The sequence below is a fragment of the Pleurodeles waltl genome, chromosome 3_1 (genome assembly GCF_031143425.1).
Source record: "Pleurodeles waltl isolate 20211129_DDA chromosome 3_1, aPleWal1.hap1.20221129, whole genome shotgun sequence".
Taxonomy (NCBI): Eukaryota; Metazoa; Chordata; class Amphibia; order Caudata; family Salamandridae; genus Pleurodeles; species Pleurodeles waltl.
In genome coordinates this window covers 1,604,082,733-1,604,101,965 of record NC_090440.1, presented here as the reverse complement: position 1 = coordinate 1,604,101,965, position 19,233 = coordinate 1,604,082,733, and the positions used below count along the sequence as shown (strand labels likewise).

The 19,233-nt window shown below is 44.5% G+C and overlaps 1 protein-coding gene across 4 annotated transcripts in view; it reads right to left on the bottom strand.

Moving 5' to 3' along the window:
- The window catches only part of SYTL1 (synaptotagmin like 1), a 272,953-nt gene that overhangs the window by 170,231 nt on the left and 83,489 nt on the right, over positions 1 to 19,233 (bottom strand). For all 4 annotated transcript variants that reach the window (XM_069225245.1, XM_069225244.1, XM_069225243.1 and 1 more), the window contains exon 2: positions 13,149 to 13,697. In XM_069225245.1, the coding sequence (XP_069081346.1) occupies positions 13,149 to 13,336 (188 nt within the window). In that variant the 5' untranslated portion in view covers positions 13,337 to 13,697. The remainder of the gene's footprint in view (positions 1 to 13,148; positions 13,698 to 19,233) is intronic.

The window sequence follows — 19,233 nt, the reverse complement described above, 5'->3', positions numbered from 1 at the left end:
CTCTGCACAGAATTCCTCAAACGGGAGGACTTCACCTGTCCTGACCAAGTCCCCAATTTTTTCACCCCGGCTGTCACCCATTCGGCCATCCGCTCCCAACTGCCACTGTGGGGCAGTGTTTTCAATATAGACATGAGTAGTTCACAGTAATACGGGATGCCCGCTCGCATTGTTTCCAGGCATCGGGCCCAGCAGCGGCACACAACTCTGAATTCTTGTGTGTACTCCTCCAAAGTTCTCCTCCAGCAATACTCCTGTCAATCTTGTTAACTTTGGGGTAAAGGGTCATACATTCCTGTCTGGGATCTGTCTACTTGTCAACCATTGTGTGTACCATTGGAGCTGTGCGACCAGATAGTATGATTCAAACTTCGGTACTGCCAGGCCAACATAAGCCGAAGGGCATTGCAGCTTAGAGAGGGCCACCCTCATCTGGCATGACCCCCCAAAAATTTCGTTGTTAGGGTGTCTAGTTCTCTGAACATATCCCAAAGGATCCACACTGGCAGTATGGAGAAGAAATACAATAGTCTTTGGAGGACTATACATTTAAGTATGGCTACTCTTCCTTCCATCAAAAGTGGGAGCATTTGCCAGAACTCAGTACAGGACCTAATTGATCTGATAGTTTGACCTACGTTTCGGTCTAACATGTCCGTCTAACAAATTTCTGTCACCAGATACAATAGGCAGCGGGGTTCCCTCTGTAGTTCGCCCGATTCCTCCGTCAAGTAGCCACTGGCTCTCAGTGGGAATAAACAAGATTTTTGCCAGTTGACCAGTAGCCCAACAAGGCACCAAATTCAGCTAGCATGCCCCTGGACTATCACATGGCCACCTACATATAGGGCTATGTTGTGAAGATAAATGCCTATCTGGAGTGCTTGGTATCTTTTCTCATCCCATGCTAGGCTGGCCTGGCTTTAAGGGCACCACTAACACTTCCTGAGTAGATGTCAGTAGAGTGCTCATGTCTCTTGCCTTGTTGAAGAGTTACACCATTTTGAGGGCCAATTCGGTGGCAAATGTTGCATAACATTCAACTGGAAGCCCATCAGTCCCTGGTGTCTAGCCGCCTGCCAGCCCTTTCATTGCTACTCTTATCTCCTGAATAGTTATTTCACCTCTCAGTCCCTCTGCCTCTTCCCATGTGAGGGTAGTGAGAGTTAGCGGCGTCAGGAAGGCTTGAGCAGCGCCTTCATCGTGCCAGGTGATGCTCCTGTAGAGCCCAGTATAGAAATTCCTGAAATGGTCATTTATCTCCCCCTGTTTATAAAGTTAGTGACCCTCTTCTGTATACAATTCCACTCTAACCAAATCCCCTCTTGGCTGGACTGCAAGCCAGGCCAGCAAGGATCCGGTTTCATCATGTTCAGCATGAGCTGGGATAAAATACTGCTTATAGTCAGAGCAGTGGAGCCTTTCTATTTGGCTTGCCAGGGTTTCTTTAGGCTCTAGTAGTGTCTGTTGCAATTCTGGGTGCCCTGGTCTACATTCCTCCTCCTCTATCAATTTCTGTACAGCTTCCATGAATTCTCTTAAAAAGGTATGCTTAACGCCCACTGATTCTGCTATGCAATTCCCTTCCGATCACTGCCTTAAAGGTGTCCCATTCCACTAGGGTGGTGGAGCTTTGCCATCATTCTCTGCAAAATAATGCCTAATTTGTTCCCTAACCACCTCTAGGTATTGTGGGTTTTCTAGTGATTCAGGTTTCGGCCTACACATGGGAATGCATGCTTTGGGGCGCTCCCGTCACAAGTGTAGTAGTACCGGATTGTGGTCTGATATCATACGGGTCAGGTATTCTACCTTTTGTACTAGGCCATGGGCATCTGGTGTGCAGAGAAATCGTATTGATAATCCTATCAGGAAGGGTCCCTGGTCCACATTCGGGGCATATATTTTATTTAGTGTTAGATCTCAACCCTCCATGCGGCCCATCACTACAACATATCTACCGTCAGGGTTGATGAGGTCCTACATATGTTGGAAAGCCTCTCCCGCTTTGATCCAGATCAGGGTGCCTTTGGGGTAGGCAGAATAGGTGGTGTAATAGGCCTGACCTCCCCATCGTCTACAGCGCAGCTCCCACCTTGGTCATGAGGTGTGTTTCTTGTAGTAGTGCTACATGGATCCATCTCCTGTTCAGGTAGGAAAATACTCTATATTGTTTCATCATAGTGTGCATCCCCCTTATATTCTATGATAGGAAGTTGTAATTCATGGATGTAGTCATCATGTCGGCACTGAACTCTCCCACCCACCCCCCTCCTACAGCTCCATCCCCACACACGACAACAGCAACCCAAAGTCCATCAGTTTCATCAAACCAAGTGGTACATGACTCACGTATTCCCCTAAAAACAAACAACTTTCTCCCAAACTCCATCTCCCCAGGACAAGAAGGCAATTACCCCCATAGAAACAGTCAAACAGTTACCAATGCTCACAGGAGTACTCTCTTGCAAGGTACAAGTGGGTGTTGTAGTGTCTTCACAGTTCCCGCCTGGTTTCCCTCACCCAGCTTCTGAATCTAACATTGCATATTTGGCATTCTGCAAACCCTGTTTAAGGACGTGTTCCTCACTTTTTTCCCCCCTTAGCCACACTGACAGTCACATGATAATACCAACAGGGCAACATGGTCAGATGATGTTGTCTGAGGTCCTCGGGGTCACAACTGGCAGATCAATGTTCAAGTCACCAGAGATACTGTATCCTTGATAAGAGTCCGAATTCCTTGCACCATCTACTTCCAACAGGGATAAGGGGCTTGTGTCATCGCTACTCATTGAAACCACCTTTTCCCTCACTTTTCAGCATTCCTGTTGGGCCTCCTCTGTAGAGGAGGCTGCCGCTCTGATAGCAGAGGACCTTCAGCATGGTCTGGGCTTGCGTTGACGGCTGCCGCAGGATCCCTGACTTGGCTGGGATGATTGGTGGTGGTCAATCCAACTCCACGCATTATCCAGGGTCTGGAAAAACTGTATCTCCTCCTACAATGCCACTCGAAGGAGCACCAGGAACAGCACCGCGTATGGAACGTCCAACTTTCTAAAAGTTTTCTTGGCCTCTTGGAATGAGGAGTACTGTCTCTGAACTTTTTGAGAGAAATCCGGGAAGATTCTGATTGTGCTGTTCTCAATAAGGTTACCTTTCTTTCTCGCTTCACTTAGGATGTAGTTGCGGTCTTTATAGTGGAGTAATGTCACCACCATAGGGCTCTAGGAGCTTCTGGGAGTTGGAGGCCATGCCTGCACTCTGTGTGCCCTTTCCAGGGTAAAAAACATGGAGAGCTCTTCTTATGCGACTCCCTCATGGAGCCAACGCTCCAGGTAATCAACCCGGTTACTCCCTTCCACTCGCTCCGGCAGCCCACGACCCTTAAGTTATTGCATTGCAATCTGTTCTCCGTGTCCTCAGCTTTCATTTCCATGGTGGTTAAACTATCAGTCACTTCAGCCAAGGCGGGAGATATGTCTTTCAGATCTTTCTCAGTTGTGGTAACTTGCTCGGCCAAACTGCGATGGCTGTCACGCAGCATCCCCAAATCCATGGCCAAAGAGTACATTTTAGACTCCAGGACTTCCCGAGAGGTAGTGATATTGTGCAATATATCTTGGAGAGTGGGGTCCTGGGAAACCTCGGGCCAGTGGTTTGGCTGTCACCATCTTGTAAAAGTTCAATGGCCTCCTCTATGTGGTCCTCTCTTGCCCCGATCTTTCTTCTGAGAAATCTAAATCTAATTTTGGGGTCTTCCCAGCATTGGACAAGAAACAGGAGGAGGAGGTTTGGCTGGGGCCCACCTGAGGTGCCTCTCTCATCAGTTATTGCATTGGGAAAATACTACGAGCACTTCATAGTGTGGAGCCCAGGGTTTGCTGTAAGCGTCTACTGTTCAAACAATGATCGACAAAGCCTTCTCTGTGTTCCCACAGGCTTCCTCTAAGCCACTCTGGTAACAGCAGCCTTTATTAGTGGCGGAGTCCATTTGGTTTCTGGGGCTGCACTGTTGCTGTTCTCAATGGGCCCTCGGCTCTCTAGGCCCAATTCATTACATGGCTGTCTCCTACTGCAGTTTCGCCTGTAACTGCTATGCTCTCACAGCAGGACACACGGGCTATGTAGCCTCTAGGTAAAGGTCAGGGGATAGGGGCACTCCTGCTTGCATAGACACCCAATCAGGGAATGCCAACCATGCGATCCCGCTGCTGGTACTGATGCCCATAGCCCCCTGCTGTCTGTGTGCCTCCCAATGCATTCAACCACTTTACTCTTGGAAGTCGTCCCACTTTGGCCACTATCAGGACTCAGTGAGGCCCGGATGCGATTCCCACAGCAAATGTTCAGGCCCCCGCACTTCCTGCCTCCAGGAGTACGTGCCACCTTAGTTCTCTGATCCGTCCCCGGCAGTGAAATCATAGTGGGGCCGACGCTTGTCCTCCTCCTCTGCTGCTGATCACAGCTCGATTACCCACCCAGGCCAGTTCCAATGTCAGTGGGGGTAGGGGTAATTTCAGCAGGTGACATCGTGCTGCTCTACTCACCACCATAAGTGCACGATGATCACTCCAATGTTCCAACCAGGTGGGTCCTGGGTGAGAAACGCTGTAGTGGTGTATAACCGGGCGCCAAGCTCTCACCAGACGCTTACCCTGGGACAGCCTCACACTGTGCCGGGCCCGCCCAGCAGCTCTCCAAACCTACACTGCGTTTATAGGCAGAGTCTCCGCTCATGGGAAGAAACGCTAGGGTCCATTGTTGGGCCGTTCTCTGCCTCTCAGGTCGTCTGAAGCACCGTTGCAGGTCTGTCCCTCTTAGGATCAGCTCAAGCCCATATCAGAAGCTCCTGCTTGCCACTTTGGGGTCGTCTCCAAACGTCGCCATCTCTGCTCATTCTACTCAGGTAATCTGCCTCCAATGTCAGATTCTGCCAGCTCCTGGAGTGTCGGGGGTCTTCTCGCCTTGATTTGGGGGCTCGTTAGCTAGTCAGGACGGCGCTAGATGGGGGTCGCCGGTGGGAGTTCTGCGCAAGGCTGCCTATTCCATCGGCCTCAGGCCACACACCCTTCCTCATATTTCCCAAAATCATTGCTTAATGTCAAAAACAACATTGTTGAGAAGATAGACTGTCTGCTAGGGGTCCTAACATCCCTCATCCACAAGAACCAGTCAGGAATCATGCCTTGTCTGTCAACCAGGCTAAATAAAAAGCTGAATGAATAAGTGACTGGGCAAAAATGCGCTGTAATGGTGCCACTGACAATAATGTCCACTGATGCCAATAAGGCATTTGACTCTATAGACTGGTTCTACTTAACTCTGATGTTGAACTGTTTTAATTTTGGCCCGACGTTTGTAAATATGCACCCCTTTTGTATAAGACGTTGATAACAGCGGTAAGGGTTAACAAAGTACTCTTGTCCCTTTTAAGGATGTGCGCTCTCGCCACTCGACTTCACCCTAAGTTAAAAGCAACTGGCAGGCTGGATCAAACCCTTGACCCAGATATTCCGGTTCTGGTTTGAAGAGGGCAAGGAAGATAAGATGTCACTCTGCACCGATGATGCCATTCTTGTTGTGTGAAATGACAATACTAAAGGTGCTGCCCCGCTCTAAGATTTAGGGACCTATAAGGCACACACAATTAATTGTTTAGAAGCCATCATTTTTAAAATAAAAGAATGAGGTATAGAAGAGTTGCAGCTGCAGATAACAACAGATTAACTTAAAATTATACGGGAGAAAATAACACCTAACAGAATATTGTTTTGGAGCCAAATGTTGAGGCATTTCTCACAGAGTTTTGAGGCCAATATACAGCAATGGTGCTTGTAACCCCTAACCCTGCTGGGGAGGGAAGCAGTTTTCAAAATGATAAACCTGCCAGTACTACCTTACATATTGTAGGAAAGTACCCTCTTTTTGGCATGTTACCCCCAATTTCTGTGTGATGTCAGTGTGTTTGACTGTGTTCACTGGGATCCTGCTACCCAGGACCCCAGTGATCATGCTCTCTCTCCTCTAACTGTTGTCACGTCATACTGGTAACCCAGTATTTCACCCAAAGTTGGCATACTGGTCACCCCTTATAAGTCCTTAGTATATGGTACTTAGGTACCCAGGGCATTGGGGTTCCAGGGAATCCCTATGGGCTGCAGCACTTTTTTTTTGTTACTCATAGGGAGCCCATGCAAAGGCTTCTACAGGACTGCCATTGCAGCCTGTGTGAAATGGTGCATGCACCCTTTCACTACCATTTACACTGCACCAGGTCATTTATAAGTCACCTATATGTCAGGCCTTCCAACCCTGAAGGCTGGGTGTAGAGTACCTGTGTGTGAGGGCACCCCTGCACCAGCAGAGGTGCCTCCATGTCAGCCAGGACAATTTTCCCGGACTTCGTGAGTGCAGGGATGCCATTTTACGCATGCACTGGGCATAGGTCACTACCTATGCACAGCTTCACAATGGTAACTCCGAATATGGCCATGATTGGTATCAAACATGTTGGAATCATACCCCAAGGCTTTTGCAAGCATTGGTTGTATGATCCCATGCACTCTGGGGACTCCTTAGCGGACCCCCAGTACTGCCATGACTGCCTTCTGAGGTTGTCCAGGCAGCCCCAGCTGCTGCCACCTCAGGGACTGGTTTCTGCCCTTCTGTTGTTCAGGCAGCTCGAGCCCAGAAAGGCAGAACAAAGAATTTCTTTTGGAGAGGGGTGTTACACCCTCTCCCTTTGGAAATAGGTGTTACAGGCATGGGAGGGGTAGCCTCCCAGAGCCTCTGGAAATGCTTTGAAGGGTACAGATGGTGTCCTCCTTCCATAATCCAGTCTACACCAGTTCAGCGACCCTCAGTCCCTGCTCTGGAGCTAAACTGGACAAAGGAAAGGGAAGTGACCAGTCGACTGTCCATCACCAGCTCAAGGGTGGTGCTCAGAGCTCCTCCAGAGTGTCACTGGGTTTTACCATCTTGGATTCCACGTTGATAGGGCACTCTGGGAGCATCTGAGAGGCAAACGCCAGCAGGTGACATCAAAGCCCTCTCCTGATAGTTGCTTACCTGTTTAACTCACCTTTTGGGTGGTTCTTCAGATTCAGATTCAGATTGCAAGACTCCAGCAGGAATCCCCTGCATCCTTTGCTTCACCTCCTTATCGAATAAACTGCATCTGGACCCTCCAGGAACTCTACAAACTGCAACAAAGAAGCAAAGACGATTTCTGCAACATTGTATGTTCAGCTCTCGCCAGCAACTGCAACTGTTTCCAGGTCATGCATCCTCAGAGGACTGCCTGCCTCAAGCCTGCACCAGAAAAACAAAGGAATCTACCTTGAAGTGAAGGAGTCACTTCCCTGCTTTAGCAGGCACCCTTCTGCAGCGATGACCGGTGGCTTGGGTCCCCTCTCCTGAAGAAGTGCGTGGATTCAGCAACACGGGTGGTGGACTGAAGTGGTCCCAACAGTCCAGACGTCCAACTGTCAAACTTTGGTGGAGGTAAGAGCTTTCCTCCCCATGCAAGACAGTACCCCCATGCACTGCGTGTTTTGCAGTTGCCAAGGCTTGTTGGCATCCTTCCATGAAGTTCTTCTTGCACCATGCAGCTCCAGCCCTCAGCACTCTATCCTGCCTGCAACAACTTCCTGAGTGGTTCTTCGGCAGCGTGGGATCCCTTTGTGTAGTGCGGCGTGGGCCTCCTTTTGCATCTTCTTTGGTCCTGTAATGTGGGACTCCTGTGCACACTGCCTAGTCTTCTGAGGGCTCTCTGAGTTGCTGAGAACCCCCTCTGACTCTCCCTCCTGGTCATGGGCATCGCCGTTTTCCTCTAACTGCGTATTTTGCATGTGCCAAGGCTTATTGGTGGAATCCAGCAACATAAACCAGACTGCATTCATCCATCCGGCGTGGGACATCTTGTGCACCAACCAGGAACACGTATCTGTCTTCTTGGGTGCAATACTGACTGTTGTTCCTCACTGGTGGTTCCTCTTTTGCACCTTCATCCGGGTTAGCAGGTTCTCCTGTTCTCCCTGGACTCTTCAGTGCTTCTTGGACTTGGTCCCCTTCTTCCACAGGTCGTCAGGTCCAGGAATCCATTGTTGGTGTCTTGCAGTCTATTCCGGTTCTTGCATAAATCTTGTGTTCTAAGAAAGTTGCTGTGGGTTCTATTACTTACCTTTGATGTTTTCTAATACTTTTAGGGGCCCTCTACACACTACACTTGCCTAGGTGGGAAACCGACTTTCACATTCCACTTTCTTAGTCAATGGGTTGTGTTCCTCCTAGGCCCATTTCTAACTATTGTGATTTTCACTATTTGCACTGTTTTCTAACTGTTATTACAGTTATTTCTGCATACTAGTGTATATAATTTGTGTATTACTTACCTCTTAAGGGAGTACAGTCTCCATAGTATTTTTGGCATTTGTGTCACCAAAATAAAGTACCTTTATTTTTGTAACACTGAGTATTTTCTTTCATGTGTGTGGGTGCTGTGTGACTACAGTGGTATTGTATGAGCTTTGCATGTCTCCTAGTTAGGCCTTGGCTGCTCATCCACACTACCCCTAGAGAGCCTGGCTTCTAGGCACTGTCTACATTTCACTAATAAGGGATAACTGGACCTGGTATAAGGTGTAAGTACCTTAGGTACCCACTACAAACCAGGCCAGCCTCCTACACATATTATAAAGTACTCTGTTCACAGTACCCAAATTCTTCCTTTAGAGGCAAAAAAAAAGACTTATGAATACTGTTGTGGGACAGAGGCACGGCAAGATTTGCACTAAAATCATTCTACATATCATCTTACAATGGGAGATAGAACTAACCGACATGGGGGGCTGTTACTGAGCGTTTCAATTTCAAGCATTAAATCAGCTTCTCAAATTAGTACCTCAGGACCCTAGCAGATCTCGAGGTATCTGGAAGTAGCACTCCTCAATTCAACCCATCCTATTTAATGAAATGCTTTTATTTGGTTGAATTAATATATGTATCTCAAAAATAAAAAGCCTGAGTTTGTATAAAAATATGTGCATTTTCTGAAAGCACAAGCTAATATTTGCGGAAAAAGTGGATTTCAAAATATATTTAAATCTGATATTTGAGTAATAAATCATGTAATATTACCAATAGTTTTACCTTGATGCCAGAGGCAATGCAGCTATGACCGTCATGTAGTACCCATGTAGAGACAATCCAAATTGACAACACATTTTTATATTGCTGCTAGCAACCCTGCCTAGTGCACTGAGGCGAAAACTGCAAGTAATCTTGCATGGGGTGGCCACTATAGTAAACTTCCATGATGTGGTCACTGTTACAACACTAATAATATTAGTGGCTCAAAATGACTTTCATTGAACATAAGAAGCTCTTAGCACAGAAAAGATTAAAGAACCGTGCACTGAACAATTGGGTATACACCTTGATAGACGACTCAAAAGATGTAACTAAACAGATTGGCACTAGGGAGGGCCACCTATCTAAATGATCTAATCAGGGTAATTTAGACTACACAAACAGTGCTGAAAGCCAAGGAAAGAACAGCATTGGATAGGAAGGATCATCAGGGAGACTCCATTCTGGGTAGAAAACCTTCTGAAGGAAACACATTAACAAAAAGGTTTGCAACAATGGGACTTAATAGGGATGCCTAAAGTGAGAGACATATTGCCAGATGTAGCAAAACTAGGTTTAGCGACTCGGAAATTGCGACTCGGAGTGACTCGCAATTTCCGAGTCGCAAAACCATATGCAGAATGGTGACTCAGACACCTTCTGCGAGTAGCTATGGGGTCGCAAAGACCCACCTCATTAAATTAATGAGGTGGGTCGCATTTTGCGACCCCATAGCGAGTCTCTGCACTTACAGGGATGGTGGCCTGTTGAAGTCAGCAGACCTCCATGTCTGTGACTGCTTTTTAAATAAAGCAGTTTTTTTATTTATTTTGCAGCCCGTTTTCCTTAAAGGAAAACGAGTTGCAAAATAAAAAAAATAACGAAACCTTTTGGTTTCGGTTTTTCAGAGTAGGTCCAATGGACCACTGCCTGCTCTGAAACCCCCTTTTTGGCAACATTCACAAAGGGGAAGGGGTCCCATAGGGACCCCTTCCCGAATGGGTTACCACCAGTGTGACACTGGTGGTAACTGCGAATTGCTTTGCGATCGCATTCGCGGTCACAAAGCAATTTAGCATAGCGATGGAAGTCGCAAAAAGGAAGGGAACACCCCTTCCTATTTGCGAGTCGCATTCACAATTTGCGAGTCGGTACTGACTCGCAAATTGTGAATGAGCATCGCAAACGGCATTTTGCATGGCGCAAACTGCTATTTTAGCAGTTTGCACCATGCAAAATGCTTGCTACATATGGCCCATAGTGAATAAAACAATATTAAACATTTGCAAACTACAAGAAGAATGCAAACTGTCACAGTCCAAAATATATAAATTCACCACGCTCCAAAATGTCCTGTTGGTGGACTCCATAGACTCGGCTGATACACCATTGGTAGCCCCATTAAAAATAAGGTACTGATCGAAGATTTCTAATAGGGGCAAAGTAGAAAGTGACATTCCAATGATACCCTAAGTTGAAACACTGTGAATTTTCAAAAGGGGCTGATTTACCCAGGAGCAAACGTCTATTTTGCACCCTTGGACTAATGATGGCAAAAGAGTCATGGCCAGGGAGTAGGGTACACAACAGACCTCACTGAAACAACATTTATCGGAGGAGTGTATAGAAGTTACTAAAGTGGTGTATGAAAGTAGAGGCTTCCCACAAAAACAAACAGAAAAGTATGGGGTAGGTGGATGATTGCTTACAGGCTAGATGAAGAAAATTTAACACCGGTAGGAAGGAATATAGATGGTGGCTCGGCAGCAAATGGCTAGATAAAAAATGAGGGGAAAACTTGTAACGATGGGCCTATACGTAATATATAATACCCTGTTTTGCTAAAATGTATACCTATATTTTGATTGATACACTGTATCTTTTTACTTTCTTGTTTAACCAAATAATTAAATTAAAAAAAAATGAAAAAAATAACCGGGAAAACAATATACAAGGAGGGAATGAAGGAAATGTGAAGAACTTGGAGACCAACAAATAGAGATATGCGGAGTGGCAGTGAAGAATCTGTAGACCAAAAAAAAAAAGCATTGTGAGACCCATGATGAATTTGGAAACCTTTAGCAGCCCTTCTATATGCAAGGGAAATCTAGACAACATGGAGACCCAGAAAAAAAGGACTTGCGAGGCAAACCTGGAGAAAGACAGCACTTCTCAATTTCATAGATGTAATGATTTAGTAAGGAGGAGTTGTTTTCCATATGTAGAGATGAATGTGATCTTCAATGTCTCTCGCATTCGATGAAACGTCTTTCATCCTACCTCTCTAGGTGATAGACAGAATAATCAAGACTAGAAACTTCCATGGTCTTTTACGCGTTTTGAGAGTTCTTCCCTTAAGGCTGCTCTTTTCAATAGCCAATGAGTAAACAGCCATATTACCTTTGAGTAGAAATGCTGTCACATGGTCACATGTTGTTCTAACTCTCCACAATAAGCGGTCTGTTTCTTTTGCCCCTTCAATCGATCTGTTCTAGATCATTACTCTTCGTAGTACCCAGACTCATGTGCTGCAATATGTTCGCTCTTTTTTTGCATACCCTCTTTGTTTGACAGGTCACGGTATTTGAAAAAAGACTATAGCTACTGTTGAACATTAATTTACATTCCCATCTACTAAAATGCGAGGCAAGGTGGATGCTGGAAGATGACCTCAGACATATGTATTTGGCTGGATATGGTGTCTGTTCTATGGGAGTGTTCTTAAGGTGGACGCAGTGGACAGCACCTTCCGAACCATGTTTTGAATGGGGAACAAAGATGCACTGAGTATACTGAGGGCTGCAATGTGTTGGTCAGTTGCACTGCTATATTTTTAGATTGGTGAGTGTTTGCACATGTTTTGATTTTATGTGTAGTCTATGTATGGGGCATATGAATTGAATAAACTGTAACTATACTTTATAATATTGATTATACTACTGCTATTTAACAGGGGTCTCTTCGGGGTATTCTCAAATTGTAATTACAGGCAACAGCGTATTTGTTACACTTCTAGACAATCACTCGTAAGGGGGTCTCAACAAGCACTGTGCTTTTTTTTTCACTGTGGGAAGTATGTGTGCCACTTTTTAAGTGCCCCTAGAAAGACTGTAGAAGCTACATTCCTTAGGAGCAGAATTAGAAACTGATCCTTTGGACAGGCATACGGCGACAAATTGCATGCACAAATTCTGAGCCTGCTGTACTCCTTAAAATCCTGCATGATAAATTGACCTTCAATTAAACTTTTGCTTACTTCCATCCTCTATATTTTAAATTTACCTCTGCTTCCCTTCTACCTTCTCCCTCCCTCACCTATATATGAATTACTCAAAATCCCATACCTACCCATCTTACGCTCTTTGGAAGCCCGTTACTATATTAATTCCAGCAAGCAATTTCTTACATAGCCCTGTCTAAACACATGGATGTCAATAATGTGCCACAAAGCAACTATAGTGAATGCATTGAATGAGCATGCAGAAATAACCCCAATAACTACTGGACTGATTAATTTTGGACTCCCGGGTAGTGTGCATACAGTGCTTCAACACCTCGTATGGTGTAGTAAGCGCTACATAAATGCTATTTAAACTTAAATATTCCGAAAGAGCTTCAGTGTGATCATAGGGCATGGGTCTCTTTACTGATCAGGATTAACACCAAGGACAGCTCCTCTATACAAGCTGGCCCACAACGCACAAAGTACGCACAAAAGGTTTCTCCACTCAACATACACCTACTCCTTACTCTCCCATCTCTTTCCTGGTTCTGTTAGTCGTTTTGGTACCTGTTTGCTTACTCCTGCTCCTGTGCCCTGTTTTCTTTCTATTTTCCTCCATCTGTTACATTTCCCCAGCTTTTCCATCCTCAGTGTTGACACTCATACTCCCTCTATTGCACTTTGCCCTGGGTCTTTATTTTTTTAAATGTATTTGCTTTGTTGTATTTTTTGGGTGCATGCACATACATTCAAAGCCTGGGTGACGTGGTCCTCTTTAAAAGCGAGATCTTACCGTATGCGCCCTTCATCCTTCTGTCTGAGCTGAGTATCCCTGCTCAGTACCTTGTCGATGGCGCGCTGCTCATCTTCCGTCAAATAACTCAGATCCAGCAGAGACTCGCTGTCTGCATTGCTAGCCATGGTGGGCCGGGGACGTGGCACCCCGCCATTTTCTTTCTGAGATGCACCTGCATGGCTCATGATTTTCTTCAGGGCAGTTAAATTCCTTAGTGCTCAGAGATGGACCAGAAATTCCGAAACACAAGTTGTTTTTCAAGCTATGGGCACAAACACCCAATTTGAATCCAGAGAGCTTCCCTAAGAATGTCCCTTGACAAAGCACTGCCTTCGGTCCTCTGTGTCTGAGTCAGCTTAGGGAGTTTGGAATGGTGCACAGCAGTGTGGACGGACCATGAGCACTGGCACAGGATGAATAGTTTCCCAGACTTTGAGTCTGATTGCAGAACAGCTGCCACATCCACAAATGGAGAAGGTTTGGAACTTAGGAAGTTGACTTAGTTCCTCTCACACACTCTTCTCTAGCCTGGAAGTATATGTAAGCCTACAGAGAAAAAAAATCACAAGTTTAAGACCACAAATAGTCAGGTCTGGTTATCACAGACGCTTCCGAATAACATAACTTAAACTCAAACTTCTTATAAAAGAAAACAAGGCCAGGTCCAGGTAGAATAACACAGGTTCTCAGGGGAAGCTGCCATGAGTGAAGAACTGACACTACTAAATGCATGTTTACTTCTTTGAGTTACAGTTACTGATGCGTGGGAGCTGTGGTTGAGTGGCTTTTTCCGTTCTCATATTTCAGCCTACATCTATGAACCTGCAGCCCTTATTTACCACAGACAGGGTAATGATCAGTGCCATCTGCCCAATATGTGGACGACCTACACTTTACACGCTAAATTATTGCATCGGAAAAAGTAAAAGGCTGTTCCAGCAGAAACTTACAATAACAAAACTTCGTCTGAATGCAGTGGGTATTTGATAATGAGTACTTAATTGTTACTACATTTTGTTTATTTTAATAGCTCTTCATATATCGAGTCAATGAGCCCAGCCGGCGAGGCAGAGTGCTGCACATCATGGAAGTGTAGATATATGATGAAAAAAAGTTTACGGAAACATTATGTATTTCATCTTATTGGGAATACAAATAATGTACCTACATCATATAAAATTGTAAAGACGTGCAGAGCAACAATTGGTAAGAGTACATTAGGGAACAAAGATACTCATGTACCATGGTAGGAGCATCAAATGTTACAATGAAGGAAAATTCTAGAGACGCTCACGATTAGGAAGATCTACTTGTGGGTAGGACTGAGAGCTTCCAAGGTCATCCGAATGGATAGGTGAGGACACTCGAGAACATAGAGGAGAAAAAAAATCTAAATAAATGAGAAATTGGGGCGGCAGGTTACAGAAAAGTAATGAAAGATACAGGAGAGCTTGAACAGAGAACAGGTCAGCCGACATAGGTGGTCAAGGAAAGGGGTCAGGCTGGGGCCGCATAGGTGTCAATGTTCTGCAAATGCTACTGTATGCAATCATTATGCGTGCAGCACACTATGCGCAGCAAAGGTCGGCAATTAAGGGTGGCTTAACATCTATACATTCGCTTCAAGTGTCTGCCGCCGCTACCCTACCATCTTGCCCCACTTGTCCTGTGTCAGACATTCAGGATGTACATGCCTCAAGGTAAAAAGGGACTGATATAAGAAACGTGGCACTGCACTCAAAGCAGCACCACTTTCCTTGTGTCCATTAGTGCCCCCCACCGCTACCATGTGTGCACCATATTTAAAATACGGCACACCATGGTGCAGGGTAGGGGGCAATAGCGTTAGAATTATTGATGCAATTGGTGTACTGTTCAGGGTTAGCACCAAAATTTTGGCGCTAACCCTGATCAGTCCATAGGGGCCCATTGTAACCAAAGGTGTGCCCCACTTTAATGCCTGCTCTGAGCACTAAAAATTGCTGGAAAAAAATGGCACAAAGAAATCTTTTAGATTCATTTGTGCCATTTTTTCGCTTCTCCCTTACGGGTGAACACCCCCCTTGCATACATTATGCCGGCGCAGGCATATTGTGGTGCAAGGGGTTACAAAGTGGCACAATGCATGCATTGCACGAATTGTAAACATGGCACAGCTTTTTTGCCATAATAGCGCCACATTCGTGCCAAAAAAAATGACGCTAATTTGGCGATATATGGCTCAAGGGGCTCTTAAATCTGCCCCTGAGTTTTATAATAAAGCCCATAATATTCTCAAAGTATATGTTCAACATACCTATGACAAGCATTTATGGAAGCAGCTAGCAGAATTTAACATTCTGAATTCACAGTCCAATTGACCACCCTCTCTCCTTGGATGCTGTCCATGTACAAGAAGCTCAGCAATTCTACACCAAGTCCAAATCTATGGTTTGTTTTATCTCTATCAGACCTAGACATTCCGATTCTATCTTGGCTGTACTACAGTGAAAATGCTAACATCTTCTTCATAGGGGCTGATTTAGACATTGACAGGCAGACCACCTCCCACGAGGGGAGCAGACTTAATAATTTCCACTGCTCATGCGGACTACGGCCCACCATTTGTAAACATTTCCGGAGGATATATTTATGCATTAGAAGGAAGTGCCACCATAGCAGCTTCTCAAAAGCAGAGGTGTGAAATCTTATAAAACATCTGCTTGTCCATGGGACAAGTTGGTTCATAAATCTGCTTGCCCTGTAAAAAAACACTTGCCCCTTTGATGTCATGTAGTGTGGCGACAAACTACGGCACAATCTCATTATGTAACAGCTCTGATAATAGCCTCTCTGATTATGCCATGACTCATACTATTGTAGGGTTTGAATACTAGGAATTCCCTTATTTTGTCACCTTTCAGCAGATCTAAGTACAAGGACTGGGGACCGGGGTAAACAAAAGTTCCAGGGTTGGAATGCCCTTTTGAGTCTCTGCCAACTTACTAACCTGCAAGTTTTGAGGGTTTTCACCAGCTCTTCCCTAATCCTTTCCCATGCAGAGAAGGGTTGGAAATGTAGTCCTGACAAGGACAGAAATAAAACTTTTTCCAGGGTTGGGATAAGTGGTAGGAGGGAAAGTGAACTTTTAATAATTTAATAGATTTTAGAATGAGCAAACCTAGACAGGCAAATTTGCTTGTGCTAAATTGTAGTTCACAGATCTTTGCTAGGAATACGATTTCCTGACCTACTTCTGTAGATCTGTGCGATTCATGAAAGCCGAAAATCTGCACTAATGCAAGAACATATACCATGGGGGCACTGTAATGATTTTCTTTAAGAATTGGGACCTTTTGTTTTGATTTCAATTCTATCTCTCTATTTATCGGGTGGCTTCACTGTGAGTGAGAGCATTCTGCTCTTTCACATGGAGCATATTGGCACATAAAGTAGTTCTATTCAATGCCCTGAACTACTGTAGCATAGTGTGCTTTTAGACACAAAAATTAGTTTTGCTTTTTGGCAATGTTTGTTATGATTGTGAGAGCCCGGCAGGTCCCACAACAATAACGTTTTGCAAAAACCATATCAAAACAAGACAGGCATTGACAAAGCCAAAAGGCTGGCCACCAATGTCAGACCCATTGGCTCTTCCAAAGTTGTTTATTTCTATGTTTTCCATAATTTGTTGGAATTGGTTTCACTGATTTTACCATTATGAATATTGTTTTGGAAATAATAGCATGCATCAACACATCTACTGAATAATGCTTCAAAGAAATGGTACCTACATTTCACAGTAGTTCAGCAAAACAGTTTTAAATTTTGTGAACATTTTATTTTGAAAGCAAAGATCACCATCTCTGCTTTCAAGCTTCTGCAAATATTTGCATCAAACCAGACAACATGATGGGAGCATTAGATATGGTTACATTTTGTTAAACCTTGCAAATGTGTGTACACATTTTTATACTGGAACCACTGGCAATAGTGAAGTCCAAGCTTACAACATTTTCTTAGAGTGCTCACCCTAACAATAAACACTTTGCGTTAATGAACCATAAATACAAGTTCGTAAATCATTAACTTATGGGCATAAGTGTTACCTTAACTGCAGACAATGCCCTTCCCTGCTCCATTATGTGGTACTGTAAACTGCCAGCCAATCAGTCTGTGCAGTAGGGGGTTGGGCCTACCTGTCCTAAGGACAAAATAAACATGAAAACTTGTTGTCCTTGACCCAAACAATATGTCCTGGGTGTTGAGCTATAGGATTTCAATACCCCTGCAAAGGCATTCAAAGTTTCCTGATCAGCTGCCATGTTTCATACAGCTGCTTAGCAAACGTCTTTGTTTTACAAAAACAAACTCCCGAAGTGAAAGTTTAATATTGTAAAACAAAATATAATGACCCTGAAACTCTGGGAATTTTATTCCAAGGTTTGGGTGTAAAGATTCTCTTTTTTCTCTTCAGGACATCCAGGCATTTTCTGGGAAAGGAAACAAAAGAGTACATCAGGCCATACGCTCTACTTAGGGCAGACAGTCTGATACAGTTAAAATGACAGCCCGAAATCGGCCCATGAATGTAAGGTTTTCACTGGTTTTCACTGGTACAGCCACCAAGAGAACTCTGGCAAAAACCGCATTGTACATCCAACTCCATATTGTGGGCATACTATCACTTTTGGCGGACAGGTTACTCTGCCACCTTTGTAGCTGAGTACCCTGTCCAATGTATATTGCAGAGTTTTCGAAGATGCACTCCATTTTAATCCAGAGTTGTACTCGTAATTCATTTAGCTTGTGCAATCGTGGAAGCATTTTCTGTTCATAAATGCTACTGTAATCTATGATGAACCACTAGTCTACTGGCCAAGAGGGCTCCAGCTATGCACAGCTAGGTTTACAGAGTAACCTCATTCTCAATAATCATTCTCAATAATCAAATGAATCTTTGATAAATCCAAAATTGTGTTTTAGTTTTTTGGTTAATCAGTTAAATCATATGTTGATTTCACATGATATTTAAAACATTTCACGTTCCAATTGCATTGAAAACTCCTTATAAATCATTTGTGTTAACACTGTACAAGCTCCCAGTGGAATTTAGATATATGTAGCTTTCTTCAAGGGAATAGTAATACAATGTTATTCTAAAATGAATGAACCACCTGTTTTGCTTCCAAGCCCGTCTTTGTTGCTCATCCCTGGCCCTTCCGTTGCTTCCCCCCACCCTCCTGTTGCTTCTTCTATGCCCTACAGATTTTTTTCAACACCTGCATTCTTCCCTTCCCTCCACCCCCATAGCATTCTTCTTATTTTCAACTCCAACTTCAATCAGTAGACAAAGAAAATGCTTGTATCAAAAATGTTTCCTATAAGAAAAGACATCGGGGCTGGGCAAGAGTATACAGTGATCCTCGGGACCACAGCGATTCTTCCACCCCTTAAACAAGGTAGCCGACATGACTCACAAAAGGGAAGGTGTCCCAAGTGAGGTGTTACTACATTAGTTGCAGTCCCAGTCACAATGCATGGATTCTTTCTTTTCCAATTGTAAATAGGGGGGGGGGGGTTTGGTCCCTTTCACACTCGCCCCCTATTTCCAAATCGAATCGGATTGAAAAATCCCCTCTTTCTTTCTTTCTCTCTTTGATTAAGTCTGAATCGTGTTAATAAAAAACTGTGGTGCACTAAGTTCACTGTACAAAGATAAGGCTCCAAACCAGGTTCAGATTTTGTAAGAATATAAACCCTAACAATTTTTTTTTTTGCAGCTCCTTAGCTTCCCTCTCACTTTTTACATGAGCCATGAAATGTTGCTTTATCCAAGATACCTCTTTATTTTTGATCTGGTAAGGAGCTGCACAGAGACAGCCTAACCTTTCCAACAAGCTCTTAATGTAAGGTAGCCTCGGAATTTTGAGAGCATTATGAAGTGCAGGTACTCCTTAATGATGGCCTGATTTAATTAACTCACTACCGGGCAAGAGTCAATTTATCAGAAATGTAATCCAGACCTAGTTCTTCAAGGGCAGCAAAGGTAGACACTGACTGTGGGAGACCAAGCAACCTTCTTACAAAGGCATTCTCTACC